The 19803-nt window shown below is 38.0% G+C and overlaps 1 protein-coding gene across 1 annotated transcript; it reads right to left on the bottom strand.

Annotated features, from left to right (window-relative positions):
- Positions 1–1141: 1141 nt before the first annotated feature.
- LOC127654360 (ephrin type-A receptor 2-like) lies at positions 1142–16813 on the bottom strand. The gene is made up of 17 exons (XM_052141499.1): positions 16687–16813; positions 16456–16523; positions 13660–14323; positions 7912–8067; positions 7181–7513; positions 5180–5307; positions 4858–5035; positions 4618–4720; positions 4292–4347; positions 3929–4054; positions 3636–3821; positions 3445–3506; positions 3125–3334; positions 2861–3010; positions 2383–2576; positions 2125–2280; positions 1142–2007 (listed from the first exon to the last, which is right to left on the bottom strand). The coding sequence occupies exons 1-17, from the start codon at positions 16772–16774 to the stop codon at positions 1899–1901; spliced, it is 2967 nt and encodes a 988-aa protein (XP_051997459.1). The 5' UTR covers positions 16775–16813; the 3' UTR covers positions 1142–1898.
- Between the last annotated feature and the right edge of the window lie 2990 nt (positions 16814–19803).

Here is a 19803-nt window from a genome sequence, read left to right on the forward strand (position 1 = left end):
CTTAATTACAGTCATCATATAGGCTACACTATGTACAGTCATAGTTTAAATGGATGAATGAAGCCTACACTTCACTAGACTAGATCAGACAAGCCCTGACCTTTCACCATGACAATTGTCAAATTGTACAATTATTTATTATCTATAAAACACACCCAAGACCTTAGTCAACATTCATTCTTCACAGGCATTTAAATTCTAGCACTGGTTAGAGCTATTAAGAGTCTTACTAGAAAAAAGCAATTATGATCTAACAGGAATTTTCTTGATAAAAAAATGTGCCTGGTAACATGTGCATGTAAAATGGCTAGAAATAGCATTTTAGCTTAGCGTAAATCTGACAATTTACACACAGATTATTTATATTTCTTCTGCTCCAAACATACTTCAAACGTACTTCTCTGTCTGCTCGTATGAATGTAACACATCATAAGAAAGTGTTTCACCGCTGTTCAAATGCATTTTGGATCACATATTTATATGTATACATGTTTTCCATCTGAAAGTACTAAATATTAAAGGACAAAATGACAATAAAATATAAAGTAATCTCTTCAGTTATTAAAATGCTTATAGAAGGTAACTATTCTAATTACCAATGACTTAAATTGTAATTGTAGTGGGATACAGTTACTAATATTTTGTATTTTAAATACGTAATCCCGATACATGTATCCGCCACTCCACAACCCTGTCTAATATATACATATATATATACACACACAGTATATTGTATATAAAAATGGGTTAATTCATGATTCATTGCACTGATCATGTATGTCTCACTAACAGTCCAAGATTGTGGTGTCTGTACTCCAGTCAAAGGCACAATAGCAGTTAATAGTGACTCACACTCCAAAACCTATTTTTAAGATATTTGCTTTTCAATTTCAGAACAAAATTCCATCAAATTGAGTTATGTAATTTTTATCTAAATTAAAATAATAAAAATCTAAATTAGTTATTTATTTTTTGTTAAAGATTATTTAATTCAATTTGATGGTATTTCATGAAATCGAAATGCATAAATTGTAATATGATTTGAGTGCACTTTAAAGCTTAAAATTAACATTCATATTTTTTATTTAATAATATATTTAATAATAGTCAGTTCATTACATTTATGTGAGGTGCATAATGGTAAACACATGACGCAAGTTCATGAGACTTACAAAATACTTTAATACTACACAGTACATTATTCTTTTTACGAACACAGAAAATAAATACAAAAATAAATATTAAATAAAAAGAGCTGAAATTAAACATGTAAACATCCTAAGATGTTATTTCCAAATTGAAAACAGGGGGATGCCTGTCAACGATTTGACCGAAATAAGACACATACGAAATCTTTACATTTTTAACTGTACAAACTTACATAAAAAAAAAAAAAGTCAAAAATTCAACAACTTACATTTGGCAACTCTTTTAAATATATGTGGGCTTATGGTAATATATGGCCACTGAGACGTCAAACAATAACCTGAGGTCCTCAAGGTTACCATCATGTGCACTTGATAGTACCCTTGTTTAAACTGTCCAGCTTCTGCCATTTTTTTGCACCATCAAAGCTGAGGACAACAGTTTACAGTTTTAAACCAGACCATCATCCACTATTTACTTATGTACTTAATCAATATGGCTTAAGTTAATAATAGAACCACAAAAACCATAAGGGTCAATCTGAAATAAAATTATGTATAACAATATATAAAAAGCTTTTTTGGAGAAATATAAAATATCAAAACCGTAAAGTGTTCCTTCTTATTTCTCAAAGGGAGTCCATTAAATCAGAGGATGACAATCTGGGCTTTACTCAGCCAGCTCAGTCCAGTTTATTTTGGGCCAGCTAAGCCATGCTCTTGGTCTATTCAGAACAGTGGTGCTTTAGTCAGTCACACTGCAAACAAATCCAGGGTCCCTGGTGGGTCTTGCAGGCCCAGAATGCTGTAAGCTATTCTTTTTTGATGTCCCGGCAAGCACACTCCAATGTTCCTAATGTCCCTTATTAAAGAAAGAAAAATTTATAAGGTTAAAGATGAAGGTTTATCCGTAATTTACAATAATATCATAACTATTGGTTTGTTTTGTTTTCGGTTTTGTACGTATATGTATACTTACTCAATTTTCAAGCACAACACCTGTTCCATAGTTTGAATTCCAGCACGGGCAAAGGTGTCTGTGTATTGGGCCATTTTTATGGATTCCAGCCATTCATCCACTGACCTGAATGGGGCACCATCATTACCACTTGTGCTTGGTAGACGAATAGAGACTCTGAGGAGAAGAGATTTGGTGATTAATAAAGGAAATATAAAACAATGTAGGTCTCCACAATTAAACTGCAGTACAGTTCTGGATTTGTCAACAGTTTCTTACCGTGGGTCGACACTGGCGATGGCCGAGAGAGACTCTGGGTTCTGAAGCAGCTTTTCATGCAAGTTGACAATGTCAACAAAGCGTGGTCGTTTGGAGCGCTCCTGCATCCAGCACTGAAGCATGAGTTGATTTACCGCAGATGGGCAACCCATCGGTGCTGGCAACCTGAATCCCTCATTTATGGATTTCATCACCTGTGAAAAAAAGGAAACCGTTAAACTTTGTACAACCTTTGCACACCATGTTGCTAGCATGGCCGGTTCAAGGGGGCCTTGCCCCCAAGAGGTTTTTAGCAAATTGTATTTGGTTTCTATAGGGTTTTGTGTGGTTGCTCAGGTGTTGCTAGGTACTTGCTTTTCTGGCCAAAGGCAAAAGAGCCCCCCTACCCCCAAATATCTTACGATATTTCTAGGATCCCTCCTTCAATGCAAGTGTCCATTTAAGACAAAACAATGAGCAATGAAAAATTAGCGCATACCTCATGATTGCTCATGTCCCAGTAGGGTCTCTCTCCAAATGATATCACCTCCCACATGACTATGCCAAAACTCCACACATCGCTGGCTGACGTAAACTTCCTGTATGCTATAGCCTCCGGTGCTGTCCAACGAATAGGAATCTTGCCTCCCTACAAAAAGATTTTAGTTCAATATTTTGATGCGTTTTGGAATTTCATTCAAATTATACAATTATACAACTCAATGTTTATTATGAATGATTCTAAGCATCTTACGTTACTTACCGTGGTTGTGTAGATTCCTTCAGGAAAGTCTTCCAGCACTCGAGACAGTCCAAAATCAGAGACTTTACACTCCAAGTTGCCATTGACTAGGACGTTGCGGGCTGCAAGGTCTCTATGGACGTAGTTCATATCAGAGAGGTACTTCATCCCTGCTGCAATGCCACTGAGCATGCCCACAAGCTGGTATGAAGAAAAGTCCCCATCATGATCCTATGGAGCACAGAGAAAGTCATCAGTAATAATAATAATAGCTACATCTTGGCAGATTTAGCACAACATTTTGACAGAAAATAATGATACATTCATTGTCTAATACATACCCTTAAATACTGATCCAGAGCTCCATTCTCCATGTATTCTGTAATAATCATGCCGTGTTTGACTGAAATAACAATCAGAAAAAACATCCTGTTAAAATAAGTACAGTGGGATGGTGTTCAAAACGAGGAAATTAAGTGTTGAGAAATTCAACAGATACGACCAGAAGTGTGATGGGGCATTCCACACTTACACTTGGTCACAACACCCTCCAGGCGGATTATGTTCTTGTGGGAAAACTGGCCCATGATGCTGGCCTCACTAAGGAAGTCCTGCCTCTGCTTCTCCGTGTAGCCAGGTTTCAGCGTCTTTATAGCGACAGCAACCTCACAGCGCCCAGGTGCCTTCAGAGAACCACGAAACACCTCACCAAACTCTCCTATGGAACAACAGGTAAACACAATTGTTATGTTAGTCCTCTGAACATCCAAGTTAAAGTGTAAAACAAATGTAACATGAAAGATTTTTTAAAGATTTTTAACATACCTGCACCAATGACCTTCTGTTTGATGATATAACTGGGGTGAATCTCGCTAGCAAACTTGAGGACGGCCGCACAGGGGTCCTCGTATGTGTGGGGGTCAATGTAGGTCTTCAGAGGAAGGAGTTTCTCTGTAGGATGAACAGGAGGAGGTAGAGTTTGGTTACTTCTCCCATGATGCCAACTATACAGTATGATGGTTGAGGATAAACATTAAGCTTCTGAGTTTACATATGTAGATTTTCGTGCCAAGGCATCTCTGATAAGAATCTTTACTTGCATTGAAGCATTAGACAGGAGATCCATAATATTAAAAACATGAATGTCCACACTTGCTAAAGGGTTTCAGGTTAATAACCGTTTCATACCTGGACATGAAAAGTAATCACCATCCACTCTCCGTCGGACGTGGGAATTAAGCCTTCTGATGAAAGAGAACATTCAACATTACTACAATATGCTAATTTAAGCTGTTATCTTTATGATATCTAAAATGAGAATGATTGCACATCAAAGCTGGAATGTAAACAGTGTGGGCTGTGGTTGGGAGAGACAACTAAGGCAAAGCAGGAGGGAAAGTTGGGAAATCCCATTGTGGTATTTGGAAAGAGATGTGATAAGGATAAAGAAGTGAACTGGGATGGAAAAAATGAGATAAGAAACACAAAAGGGGGAAAGAGAAAATTTCTCAAACCTTTTGTGCACCAGCAAAATCACCACCACAAGCAGCAACATGACTCCGCCCCCAGCGATGGCTCCCATGACGACCATGGAACTGTTTTGGGTCTGAGATTCAGCTGTTGAAGAACACAAAAATGCATTGAAAAATGCCACCCACAGACAATCACAAATGCATCTAAGCAACACACTTTTGTATGCGAAAGCTAAAAGTGCACAAACAAAATCGCCCACATACGCGTTCTCACACACTTACCAAGAGCCAGTGTTTCAAACTCAAGCTCCGCATTGTGGCTGCTGGGGTGACCTTCGGCTGTAAGGGTGTGAACACGGAACACATACTTTGTGCCAGGTAAAAGGTCATTGATCTGGACCGAGTTCTTCTCTAGAACCAGAACAGTGTAGGTAGTGACATCTAACTCTCCCGGATCCTCCTATAAAAGAGTGAGAAGATTTTAGAATTTTCATTTGAAAGAAAGCTCAAAAGAAAGTTTGAAAGAAAATTTGCTCTAAAATATGCATGCAAGAAAGAAAGTTCAAAAGTTATTTCAAAATAATTCAGATATATCTTAAGTTACCTTCTTTCGATACATGAGCTCATAGCGGGGAGAGTGGTGATTTTGCACATTGTGGTCCACAACCCAGGATAAAGTCATACTGCTGGTTGTTCGATCTTCCACTCTCAGATACAACACCCTGGGGCCATCTGAAATAAAAAGGCACAAATCATCAGTACTTGAGGTTTACAAAAATGGAACCCAATATGTAATCTCAATCTACATGTAAATACTCAATGTACATAAGTAAATACTCAATTTGTCACACCATGTCCTAAACAGATGTGTCACGATCTCTTGCATGTTAATATGTTAATCTTGTCCAGCCACGACAAGCAACAAGAAATTGATCAATGCACCAAGAAGCCCTGCCTACATTGAAATCTCATTGGACCAAAGTCCCACTTCACATAAACTGACTTTAGCTTTGTCACGCAGCTGCATTTTTGCTTTAAAGGGATAGTTCACCCAAAAATGAAAATTCTCTCATCATTTACCCACCCTCATGCCATCTCAGATGTGTATGAATTTCTTTCTTCTGCAGAACACAAATTAAGATTTTTAGAAGAATATTTCAGCTTTGTAGGTCCACACAATGCAAGTAAATGGTGACCAGAACTCAAGGTCCAAAAATGACATAAAGGCAGAATAAAAGTTATCCGCAAGTTATTCCCCCACAGCAACCTGAACAGCACTGTGGCAGCAGTGGAGTCATTCAGGTTCCTGGGCTCTACCATCTCTCAGGATCTGAAGTGGGACACCAACATAGACTCCATTGTGTAGAGGACTCAGCAGAGGTTGTACCTCCTACACCAGATGAGGATGTTCAACCTTCCACTGGAGCTGCTGACTCAGTTCTACTTGGCCGTCATTGAGTCTGTCCTGTGTAAATATATAACTGTCTGGTTTGGTTCAACCACCAAATCAGACAGAAGGAAACTACCGTGAAAAGTCAGGAGGAGTGCTGAGAGTATTAATGGTGCCCCCCTGCCCACCCTCCAAGACCTGTACATCTCCAGATTGAGGAAACATGCCGGTAGAATCACTCTTGACCACACACACCCTGCCCACTACTTCTTTGAACTGGTGCCCTCTGGCCGGCGCTACAGAGCATTGAGTGCCATGTCATCCAGGCACAAGAACAGTTTTTAAACCTCCAATTTTCCTCATGAACAATTAAACTGCCTCAGGACTCCACCATAGTGCAATAATGTAAATGTATATCTCATGTACATATGTAAATTCACATATTTAATTCAACAACAGACCCCTACCTTGCACATACATTGCCACTTGCACATGTACATACGCCATTCTATGTCCATTTTTTTTTAATGTCTATTTATACTATTTATATTCTGTGTCTCACTGTAATGTTCTGTGTGCACTTGTTTCTCCTATCACCAAAAATCCTTATAAACAATAAAGTTAATTCTGATTCATACAACTTAATTGGTTAAATCCATATCTTCAGAAGCAATGTGATTGGTGTGGGTGAGAAACAGATCAATGTGTAAGTCCTTATTTCCACATTTGACCAGCCCCAACCAGTAGGTGGCTGAATGTGAAATGAAAGTCATGTCCACACTAGAATGTAGAAGTGAAAGTGTAGATTTACAGTTAAAATGGATTTAAATATCTATCTTTTTTTCACCCACACCTATTATATCACTTCAGAAGAAATGGATTTAACCGCTGGAGTCTTAGAGATGCCTTCTGGGCATTCAAAGTTCTAGTTGCATTGTGAGGACCAACAGAAATGAAATGTTATTTTAAAAATCTTTATTTGTGTCCTGCAAATGAGAGAAAGTCATATACATCTGGAATGGCATGAGGGTGAGTACACAATGAGAGGATTTTTATTTTTGGGTAAACTATCCCTTTAAGTATGGACAGAAAATTACTTGTTGCTAGAATCTTATCACAATATACCTGCTTAGAACACACTTTTAGAACATTGTTTTAGACTGAAAAAGGAATATTTTAAGACAATTTCAAACTTGAAAACATTATATATCTTACCTGTAAAGTGAAGCACTGTTGTGATGCTAGCAGTAGCTTTCTTTCGACTGAAATGGGACACGCCGCTCTGGGCTTCAACTGTAAATGTGTAGTTTATGTGAGGCTCCAGCTCACTAACCACAACCTCAGGGTCTTTCAAGGCTGTTTGTGCAGGCTCAAAATGCACCCTCCCACCACATGATGAGCACAGACCATTCTCACAGCGCTCGCACGCCAGACTATAGGTGATGTCACTTCTGCCGCCAGTGTCTACCGGGGAGCGCCAGGCCAGTTGCAAACTCCCTGCTGTCAGGAGAGGGGTGTATACTATGTCTCGAGGTGGGCTAGGGAGGGCTAAAAGAGAAAGTAAAACATTTATAAAAAGGACACTAAATTCTATAAACAAGAAATCTTAAAACAATTTCTGCTTTACAAAGCAAAATTGCAGTAACTATGAACAAAGAAAAATGGCTTTAAAGTTTGTTTGTTCAGCCAAATGTGATTTTATGAAATAATCTTACTCCGTTTTCTTGTAATATAATTATTGTTGAGCCAAACCCAACAGTCACAAGATACTCAATTACATAATCATTAGCAAAGAATCTTTAAAAAGTTAGAATTTCTTAAAAATTTAATTCAATTTCATGTATATTTATTATTATATTCTCCACTGAACCTCTAGGGTACCTTTATGGACCCTCAGGGTTGAAAACCATGGATGTACATAACAAAACATATCTATCCATACATACCAGAGCAGGGAGCAGAGCTAGGATCGGTGGGGGCTCGGAAGAAACCCTCCAAGCAGGGACACAGGAGTGCTCCAAGACTCGAGCTCTGGGTTTTATCTGGGCACACTTCACATAGCTGGCTGGAATCTGTGCTCTTGTAGTAACCCGGTTCACAAGCTTCAGAAAAAACAACAGCAAAACAAACAGGTGAGCAAAGAGACAATCAATAAAATGACAAAGGTTCACCTTTACTAGATAATACATGCAGTTGAGAACCACACAATGATTTCTATTTTATTTTCTTCCATTGTGTGCACACAGTTGGGGCGGAACAGCAACCGCAGAAAAACTATGGGAAGAGTCACTCTTTCAGCACCATTTCAAATCTGCAAAACAAGAGCTAATCAGGCCAATGAAACAGACAGGAGGCCCATAACAAACAGGCATTCATACCAGTGCATCAAACAAAGCAATACAACTCCAACTGAGCAACACATTACAATACCAAGCGGAAGACTTTTCAATTTAAATAAGACAAACTAGTCAATCTGGTCACCAAACTTTTGTACAGTCCTTGGTACACGTCATCCAAAGTGCTATTAAAGGGGGTTTATGTGGGTTTGAAACCCCCAAAAGATGTTAAAACTAAAGGTTGGGTTGCAGGGGGAGGGTTCTTCTCAATCTAGAGAGCAGTTGATTGGTCAAAGATATGTGCAGTGCAGCATGAGTCATGAATATTTTTGTCTGTTTTACCCACAAGTGAAAGACTGCACATTCTAAATCTGTTAAAGGGGACTTTTGTCAACTTTTAGTGGTACACTAGCATATACATGCAATTTAAAGCAAATGCACATGGACTAAAAGCCACAAAACTGAACTTTTGGTTTTACTTAGTCTCAAAAAGAGATTTTCTTTTTGAATTGAGATGGCAATAGCAAGGCAGGTGATCTATGTAGGGCATATGTGGATGTCCGTTGGACAAAACAGGATGTTGGAATTGCAAGCATGTGTTAGCCCTCTGGTCTCCTCTTCTCCTCCTTTCCTTCCTCTGCTGAAGGATGAGGACATGCCATAACAAACACAAAGGAAAGAAATTCCAGACACAAGGATCAGATGGAGGTGGAGATGATATAACAATAATTAACAAAGAAGAGAAAGACAAATGATTTCAAATCACATACAAAGTCTTAAAGAGAGGCCAGTTATAAAAAGTGTACATTTAATGGGCATGAGAAACTCACTGGCTTGCAAAATCAGTGTGAATATAGATTCCACAGAGTGAAGGAACTTCCTTTGAAGGGAGTATGTCCCCACTGGGGCCCCGTCTCTCAGTGAACGCCTCAAACAAAGGGCAGAGTTTCAGATTGACGATCGGTGGGAGGTGGTGCAAGTGTGAGCGTGAGCATGAATGGGTGCATAAGGATTGCTGACAGAAGTTCTCCCGCTGGGATTTTACATCGGGTTTTGTGTATTGCTCTGTGTATAAGACTGGATGTCTATAGGAGGTGGTACGCATAAGAAAAGGAGCCTCTCTTTGCCTGTTTTATTTAAGCCAGAACAAGATCGAGACACTCCCACTCTATTCCTCTAATCTTCTCGTTTGTGACCATTGCGAATGGCATATGTAAAATTGGATAAATTTGAATGATTCCAAATTTCACCAAATGCCAAAATGTGTGTCAGCCTCGAGTGAGAAGTCTTTTTAAATATGTAAATGTTGTGTCTTGGGGACTACATGCGAGAGCATGTTAAAGGGATTGTTCTCTCTCAAAAAAAAAAAAAAATACCGTCATCATTCCATGCCCATATGACTTGGGAAATGATGACAGAATTATACTTTTATATCCCTTACCGGCTATACCAGTTTACAGAAAAGTGAAGAAAGAGACTTGTACCACTGTTGCAGTGCCTTTGACGCAAGCATAAGGCTGACTGATTTCACTAGGATCTATTTAGGGCAGAGTTGTGTTGGTGGAAACAAGCTGCCATCAGAGCGTTTGTGAGGGAAGTGTGGAAAAGTGACTAAGGCCAGTTTTTGCGTACTTGTACTACGTTTATGTTCCCACAACTGCTGAAATATGCATGACACAAGTGTAGGCCGGATGTACACAACACACAATGGGAATAGTTAATGCCCTTTGGGTGGAAATGTCAAGAGTTAGAATAGCAGTTTTGCCAACACAGTACTCTCCAACTATGTATGAGATTAATATGACTACGTTTTCAGGGGAAAAATAGTGGTTTAGTTTCAAGCCATTTTAATAAAATAAAAAATGGTAAATGAAAATAATGGTATAATAACCAGGCCAATTAATTTGCAAGTCAAGGCATGGCAAGGCCAATGAAAAAAATATATATTGGTCAAACACTATGTCAATTAAACATACACAGTTGCTCACATTTATATGAATATATTGGACCCCAAACTGGTGTGTCAACTGATACATCACGGTCAACCTAAAAGCAGAATCCTTGGTAGCCTAGTATGGTCTTATGAAGTTCAGGGAACAGAAACATGGGAATACTGGGGATCGCCACTGAAACACAAAAATTTCTAATGGTCAACCATCCAAATGACACCTCTTCCCCCATCCCAGCCTGTGTAACCAACCACAATTGCTCACAACACTGGCAGGTGGCGATAAGCTTAACAGAACAGCAGTCACGTAGAAAGCCACTCGTAAAACTCCCATGAAAACAATGACAACAGAATCTTCATTGTTTCAGCGGTTGTTTGGGGTTAAGAACCTTCTTTTACATTGGATGCTTTTGAGGCATCTTTTCACTCTATACAGACAAAGAACCTTGCCAACTTAAATCAAGAGGTACGGCTATAGGTTGTTAATAACTGCAGGCTTTCATAGAGATGAGTAAATGGACAAAATTATAGAGTGAAACAATCGTTTACAGGAAAAATGTCTTTGTCAGAATTTTAAACAGGTTGGGATGTCTGGACATGTACTCCTCACTCCTGAAACATGTCATCATTCAAAGACAACAAGATAGCAGTCTCCATTACATCTCACCCACAAGCTATTTCTTTGGGTCATCACTCATCACACTTCCTCCGAGAGTGTCAAAACATTTAGCACGTCTCCTGGAAACAACATTATGAAGGAAATGTGTGGAATCTGCCCTTTTCCAGCAACCCTGAATGCCTTCAAATATTCAGAACTCCCTTGATGTTCCTCAATGTCCGTTTCAGGTGCAGGTTCCTGCACGACTGCCAGAGGCCAAGGTTTTCAAAACATTCTTTCCTGAAATTGCCCTGATTAATGGTAACTATATCTGCTCTTTTGAAAAGGCTTGAGAATATATTTTTCCAATGGTAACATTAAACAATTGGACGGCATTTTCTAGTGGTGCTTAAATATTGGGGACACAATAAAATCTTTAATAAAACTAACTTGGGTAAAAATACAGTTTTAACATTTCGATTAAAGATGTGCTCAGTATATTTTGTCTGTGTTGTGCTGACCAGCATGGTGGGCCTTCTGGACTTTGGACTTACTGATAACCAAATATGCAAAAGCAAGTATATTTACAGTTTCTGATAATATCACAGTAATACCACTTTTGTAGTCAGCTATAATTACTTGTATAATTAAGTGCGTAAATCATAATTTTATGGGGGGAAAATTACTGTACAATTTCCTTTCAGAGGAAGAAGAATGTAGAAAGTTTGTTGGTTTTATGTTACATTAGAGTGTCATTTTTATAAGCATATAAACATTTTATATTTTTTTTAGTCAACATAAAACCACATTTTCCCACAAATACAAAAGGTGTCCGGAGAGTGCCAACCCAACCTTTAATTACATGATTACTATGCCAGAGGGAGCTTGGGCATGCCAAACGTTCTCTGTAATCTGCGGTAAGGCATTGTCATGGCAACACACTTACACATACAAAGTTACTCAAGTACTTGTAGCCCTTCCCACTGAGTCATATCAGCTGTTGGAGGGTGGGATGATTGGAAAAGTGTAATGTGACCTTGGGGAATTCTTTTGAGGAAAAACCTTAAAACTAATAATAATAATTCTAATTTAGTGGCCCTTTAATGTATTTGGACACTTAAACCAAACTTACAAATGAAAGAATATATCATTAAAAATAAATTTGGTAGTCAAACTTAGCGGAACATGTCCATACTTAAAGTGATGAACTACATGTGGTTACTCATATATCCACTGAAAAAAAATTACCTTGGGACAAGTTGATTAAAAAGATGGTTAAAAATGGCTAAGAAAAGTTAGTAAGTTCTGAGAAAAAGCCTAGTTGTTATTTGTTTGCAGAATTCACTTGGTTTGATATCTTGTTATCTTGTGCTATTCATACAGTACATTCAGAAGTGACTTGGGTGTCCAAATACTGGGCCTTATGAGGCCTTTGTATATTCCAATTCCAAACTGACATATTTGAATAAAAACACTTTGTCACCCCTTTTATCTGCGTTCAGATTATCTTTTGATTAATTTTTAATTCATGTTTGTTACTTCCAAGTTCTTTCCATTCAAATTAGATAGCTGGAAAACGTCCAAAGGTCAAAAAACTATGAATGCAATCCATGTCATGGCTAATAATGTGCAAACACTAAATTTTAATGGTAGCCTGGTATCTTCACACTTCCTTCCTGAATCACTAAGAACAAATACACATATAATACACCAGCAGGTGAGAGGGTGTGGAGCCGACATTCCATTGTACTGAAGTCATCTTACTGGCTTCTCACAATCTTCTCAGACAGCTCTGCAGCAACCACAAAAATCTCTCAAGCTTCCCAGTACACACCCTCACCCGCAACACACTTGCCATCTGCCCACCCACAAAGACCTGCAGTTGTTCCCAAACCACTGAAATATACAGTTCAGCTTCTCCTGAGTAGGTTAACGGCTCAAGCAGTAGAGTACATTATATTGATAAACCTATATTTCTGCCATTTTATGGGCAATTTGTGAATTATCTCATTTTTGACCAAACTACTCAGTTGAAATTCTATTTATAGTGCCTCAAACAGTAGCATATTTTATAGTAATAGACTGATATATCGGTAATTATTTGGCCAGTTGGAGAATTATCGGCATCAACCCATACCCATGGTGGCTTGGCTGATAATAATAAGTGGTTTCCTCCCTTGGAACAAATCCAAAATCTACCTAGTCAAAAGTTTAATTCAATCCTATTAGTGATCTTTGAGCAAATGTTATAGTGAGAGACCGATATATCGGCCATATTTTGGCCAATTCAGCTTTACCGAGTAACAGCAGTAGTTTTCTCCATTGCATCAATTCCAAAATATACCTTGTCAACATTCAATTCTCTTAGTGAACTTTGAGCAAATATGGTAAAAAACAGTTTGTTTGACATGTGTTTGTTGTATTTCATTGCCCCAAAATCACACCATAGGTTGAATCAATGTTTCTGGGATGGGTTGGGATACTCAATCAAACAAAAGCAATATTTATAAAAAGTGCCAAAGACCCACAGTGTTTAACGTTTTTGAATGGATAACATTAATACACATATTAGCTGGAATAGGAGAAAGTATTAAACTACACATTTCAGCTTTAAATCGCATTATATATAGTATATCAAACTTATATCGGCATCAGCCATTTATCTAGTTTTGTTGGTGTAACCTAATGCATTCAAGTCGATTTAGGCATTCAAAATAATATATTGACTTAAATCAAATCAGTTCACGTAGAGGTTACCACAATTTTTAGGTTAACATTTTTTCAGTGCACTAACAACAGCAATATAGCTTACCTTTGCATATTTCTCCAACAGCATGGTACCCCGCTCGGCAGAGACATTGGCCCACAGGAACGACCCACTCTCCCTCAGCTGTGCAGTACATTCGCGGAGCAACTTCTCCAACCACCACTGCGTCCTTCACACAGGTGCCATCCACCTCCGCCAGCGCACCCGCTGCCACCTGCTCAGGAAAGGCGGCCAGGCTTCTCATTGTGGCCGGACAGGTGGTGTAAAACACCCTCAACCCCAAGAGAGCAACACAGCCCCCTAGATCTTGGAAAGCCAGGTAAAACCCCCTCCTAGAGAGTGGCCCGATGCTCCGCGTCTCAATGTTTACCCGTAAATCCGCTCTGCCCCCTCCACGATTAGCTGTTACTTCATCTGGCGCTACAGTGGCTACTTTTCTAAACTGGCTCTTGCGAAAATTTGTGCCAACATCTGTGTCGGTTTCAGCTAGATAGAGGCCAAAAGTCTCACGACAGGATGGCGAAGAACCACCAAATGTGTTGCAGTCTCGGACGACGAAGCGTAGCTCCACTGATACACGAGAAACGTCAGGCCTACGCTGGATGAAGGTCGTACGAAGCCAATTGTCCTGTTCAGTATCGCTTGCGACATTGCACACACTGTAGGTATAAAATAGAGAGCCGTTCACCACTGTCTGGACAATCTCCCACTGAAGAAAAAAAAAAAGGACAACAAAGAAAGACAGAGATGGTTTTATTAATATCCCTTAATATGTGAGAAGTCAACTTTATGAAATCAAAACCTTTTTACTTTCTTAAAACATGTTTGCCTTTGCAATCTTTTATAAAAATGTAAATCTCGCTCCAACTCTTAAACCAAAAATCTTTTTTGTCTGACGTATCAAAGGCCTCTTATTTTTCAATATATTCCTTCTAATAACCTTTTCACATTCCAATCAATTCCCATTGGATACATAAAGTCCCTACCAAAAAAAAATGTATCATTGAATTCCCTGTTTCACTCGTAAAATGTATTTTAAATGCCATTTCATGTTGACTTAAGATACAAATCTACTTCAGAGATAGTGTAATGTTTCTAAATGTGTTAATTATTTTCAAATATTGGACTGAAACACTGAATGAGGGGGACTCACACAGTTGTAAAATTATCTCACTAGAAGGGTGTGGGAGACAAAAAGCAGGCCTCCGTGAAAGAACAGTCCTACGCTTTCCCACCAACGTTCATGTTTTCTCCCTTGACTTGGCTCTTCAAAAAGCCCTGAAATAGTTTGTAGAACAACCATGACCTCAAATAGCTTTTTTGGACACAGCAGCTTAGTATAGCTGGTGGAAACCTTCACAACATCGGGAATGAAGATGACAGGACAGGCCTCTAAAAGACTAATTAAACACTTTAATCTGCGAGTATGCATGCTCAAAGAAAGTGGTGGGACCCTTGCAGTACACCTCTTGTGAGGTCTTATTGTGGCTAAAGAGGAATTTGCCGAGAATTCTTATAACTCAAAGCTTCAAAGAAAAAAAGTGGTTTGCTCGCTGCACACTCTTAATGTTGTCTTTACTGGAATAATCAAGTTGTCTTAATAAAACATTACTTAAAATGTTAAGGTTTGGGCTTAAAACTCAAATGTGTAAGTTTCTTATTTATCTTAAAAATCCATAGACTTTAATTATGTTTCCTTGGCCCAAGGGAACATTTGTGGGCACTGATAAAGTTGCCATTAAAATATTCACATCGGTTTTAGCTTTTTGTATTATTTATGTTGTTTTGTTGCAAATAGTTGTTTCGTGTGATGTCACCATTAGGGTGATCTGTGTCCTCTTTGGTCAAGTTGAACATTGCTAACACAATCTCATTTCTCCATGTACATGTGCAGCTGAATTACAGGCATTAATGCATTTCTCTGGAGATATAAGTTTATTTAATAATTAAACTAAACTCTTAACGATTAATTGAACTCTCAACTATCTTAAAGTCTCAAATGATTTGAGAAAATGTATTTATTTAGTCAACTTGTTAGGTTTTTCAGTGCACTGTCTGAAAAACCAATGCATTACTTTTCAAATCATTCAGCAAAGAGTTTAGACATATAACGGACCCATTCATGCCAATCTTTAATATTTCAAAGTGAAACATCAAAATGCAGTGCCCAAATTGTATTTGGAAAGCCATACTTAAATTTATGAATTTCATTGCGCCTGGTAACAAAACATCTAAATAAGTGTGCCATCTGCAATGAAACAATGTTATAAAATATTTGACAACCAGGAGGTCTCCATGTCCTTTTCATAATCAGTTTTGAAGAGTATCTATCTATTATTGCATATTAAAACATACTAAACTTCTTTTTGTGAAATTTGTTGCTTAGAAAATGTTCTTGTGCTATCTTTGCTATAAAATAAATGGCAGTTGGATAGTTTGTTATCTTATGCAATGACATTCATACATTTTTAAGCAATGTGTGTTCAAATAACTTTTAGGGGTTCCTCTGTACATATACTGTAAATATAACATTTAACAAAATCATACAAATCATAACAGCCTTGGACAACTTGCACAACAGTGTGTGTTAAGATATTATTCAAGCCTGGTGTCAGGAAAAACCAGAATGATGTCACTCATCAGGTATCAACTTTAATAGCAGGAAGAACTTTTGAATGCATCTGAGGCTATGACTCAAAGGAGATTGTTGTTTTAGAGCACTCAGTAACTTAACACTCGTGTAGGCTATCTATGCTGCCTTCATATTTATAGCCAACACAACGGAATTGAACTGAATCAATTAATTTATGTTTGTAGTCATAAAGACAGAAGTTTACTCACCCCTTCTTCATTCGGCCAGGTTAACCAACCTAACTCACTTCCGGCAGCCTTCATATCAAGCAGCACATCTACAGAGCATTTTTAAAATGTTAAATTAGGTTAAAACACCTTAATTGCATAAATATTTTTGTTGAAGAAAGGACTGCTGAAAAATAAGTACATTTTACGAAATATAAACCAAAAATAAAAATGCATTTAATCTAATCTTTTAGAAAGTCCGATTTTACTTACGTTCTTTTGACTGGATTACAATAAATACGTTGTTAACAAATAAATACAAATATAAGAAACGAAGTTGTGTGCTGTGGTGGTACTCCATTATGGTTCTCAATCTAAACGTGTTGGTCCACACGAAACTCACGCGAAACTGTAAATTGGAGTCTCATTCATGGATATGAGAAGCCCCGTGACTCCGCCCCCTGGAATGCGCTCCATATATGGAGTCGGTGGTCGTGGCCAGGGACGTTTGGGTGCTTTTACTGACGGTTCTCACACCTGTTCAATGAGTTTCGGATGTTTGTCCACGTTCATTTGCACAATAGTAATTTTAGACGATTGGGCACGGGATCAGTTCAAAGAGAGGGCTTTTAAAATGCTTCCTCTTTGAAGCTAATATTCAGGTGAATTCTTTGCAGACTGCAACCAGTTTCATGTTTAAGCAGACAGCCAGAACGTGTTTTTGTTATGCACCGCCCTGTGCAATGAATTACTAAACTAGTCTTCAGATCACAAATGGTATGGTACTTTTACATTTGTGCATTAGGTTTGGGGTGAATTTCTCAAACACATCTCATTTCACCCCAAAATCAAAAGAAATGAAAACAAATTGCATTTCTACAATGGAAAGTAGGCCTGTTTTTAGGGCCATTAAGATTTTTGGTATGACATTATTTACATGAATCCTCATTAATGTAATGCATCTGGATTTAATTGGACTTTCATTTTTATTTTTTATATATATATTTTTTGTGGTAGTGGCTAAAGCACAGGGCTGTTAATCAGAAGGTCGCTGGTTCGAACCCCACGGCCACCACCATTGTGCCCTTGAGCAAGGCACTTAACTCCAGGTTGTTCCAGGGGGGTTGTCGCTGTAATAAGTGCACTGTAAGTTGCTTTGGATAAAAGCGTCTGCCAAATGCATAAATGTAAATGTAATTGCCATTAGTTTTCAAATGATATTCTAATTACATTCTCATAACTGTAATACAGTGCTCTTTAAATTCAGTACCAAAAATACTACCACAGTGTATAAATACTTTGCCATGTAAATAGTTTATCATTATTTATTGCTTTACAATAATGGTAGAATATTTTTTGCATAATGAAAATGGGGAAGCAAATATGCTTAATTCTCATGAAAATAATGTCACAATGCAAAAATGTGGAAGTATCCTAAAACTTCACTTTCTTGAGCAAAATATAATTTGTTATTTCTTTCTTTTGATTTTTGCACGAGATATAACATTATTATCTAAGCAATGATTCAAAACACACACACACACACACACACACACACACACACAAAAGTCATGACAAAGCAAACAATTTTAATAGTGCCACAATACTGAATTATAGTGAGTAAATCAGAATAGTAAAAACATATCAGTAAAGTGGTGTTTTTAAACTTTTTAACCAAAAGGTAGTATAAGGTTTAGATGAGAGTTTTTTTAATGAATAAAAGTAAATCATACTGAAAATATTTTGATTTTGCACCATTACTATTTCTTTCCCATGACAAGTGAGGGGTTAAGTAGGCTTGCCTCAATGAATGAATAACTAATGATTTGAAGGAGTATGAATATTTAGACAGTGGAATAAGACAAACAAAAGCATCGCCAGGCAACTCGCTGGAATGTTTGAGTCAAGACTCCTTTGTGCGACAGTCTGTCAGATTTCCTTGACCTGGGACTCAAACACAAGCTGAATTCTTCTCAAGAGCTTTACAGGCTGCCAGCATTGTGAGAGCTGCTATGAATATTCATTGGACAGACAATGAATAAAAGACCTCAGCTTTAATTTTGGACTGGGCATTTATGTGACAGGGCTCTGGACAAAATCAAAACGCAGAAAGATTTTTATACTGATTTAAAGAATAGACTAAATCTGAGATACGACTTGAAGCTCTCAAAATGATTCATTTGTGTCTCAAACTCACATTTATATCTTTAATGTGAAAAATATTTTATATTTTATGAATATTACTCTCTAAAATTGGCTGGGTTACAAACAACGAACTGTGAAAACATCCCAACAAAATGACCCAGTAGACTCAACCCAGCATATTGTGTTAAAAAAAATAACCCAGCAATATTTAGAGCATGCAGTGGAAAAACTCAACATAATGCCAATCTGGATTAAAAATACATACCTATACCGGGGGCCTGGGTAGCTCAGAGAGTATTGACACTGACTACCTCCCCTGGAGTCACAAGTTAGAATCCAAAATTGGCCTGGTTGCTAGGAAGTGTAGAGTCACATGGGGTAACCTCCTTGTGGTTGCGATTAGTGGTTCTCGCTTTCAATGGGGTGCATGGTGAGTTGTGCGTGGATTGAGGAGAATAGCATGAGCCTCCACATGCTTTGAGTCTCCACGGTGTCATACACAGCTGGGAATTGTGCATGCCAAATGGGGGAGAATAGGGGAGAAAAATAAATAAATACCTATGATAAAATTCATATTGGAGTAAACTCTTCCATAACACACAAAATCCATACCCACTCAAGACAAAGTGAAAACCAGACCCTTCATTCCAAAACCCTTACCAAGAGATGACATCAGAATGGAATGTCCTCAGTCAGTTGGTCTTCAGCTTGCATTGACAAATGACTTGTATGCCAAAAATGTCTGGCAGAACCCCAGGATTTGACCAGAAGAAATGCAACTAACCAAAATCAAATGATTAAAACACAGAAAGAAAATAAAATGAATGATATTGGAGAGAAAATACAACTAAACAGCAAAGTAGAATTCTGTCCCTAAATAGAGAATGCATTTTTTGCAAACCAAACCCCGATCTTTCTTGTTCTTCGGTGGTACACAACAGTGATTTTTCTATTAAAGGTGCACAGCAAACGTTTGCTTGTGTCATCTTGGGCTTACAGTGACACCTAGTGGTGTGGATGCGGTATCATTCAAAATCATTCAAAAAAAGATGCCATTGTAGAAATTCACTATTCACAATCAGTCATGATTGATTTAATCTAAGAGTGAAAGTGTCTAATAACAAGACATTTACTGAGATTAGCGAGTAATGTTCAGCTGGTCATGTAATTCTAAAATGGCAGCCCTCATGAGGGCACCCCTGCCCCATGTAGAATAAAATAGCTTTTATAAGGTCATTGATATGA

This window comes from Xyrauchen texanus, chromosome 13 (genome assembly GCF_025860055.1).
Source record: "Xyrauchen texanus isolate HMW12.3.18 chromosome 13, RBS_HiC_50CHRs, whole genome shotgun sequence".
NCBI lineage: Eukaryota > Metazoa > Chordata > Actinopteri > Cypriniformes > Catostomidae > Xyrauchen > Xyrauchen texanus.

Coding starts and splice junctions, on each gene's coding strand:
- LOC127654360 (XM_052141499.1), bottom strand. CDS start 16,774: ATGGAGTACCACCACAGCACACAACTTCGTTTCTTATATTTGTATTTA. Junction 8,068..13,659: donor TGTTGGAGAAATATGCAAAG/GTAAGCTATATT, acceptor TTTTTTCTGAAG/CTTGTGAACCGGGTTACTAC. Junction 4,055..4,291: donor TGATTACTTTTCATGTCCAG/GTATGAAACGGT, acceptor TTCATCCTACAG/AGAAACTCCTTCCTCTGAAG.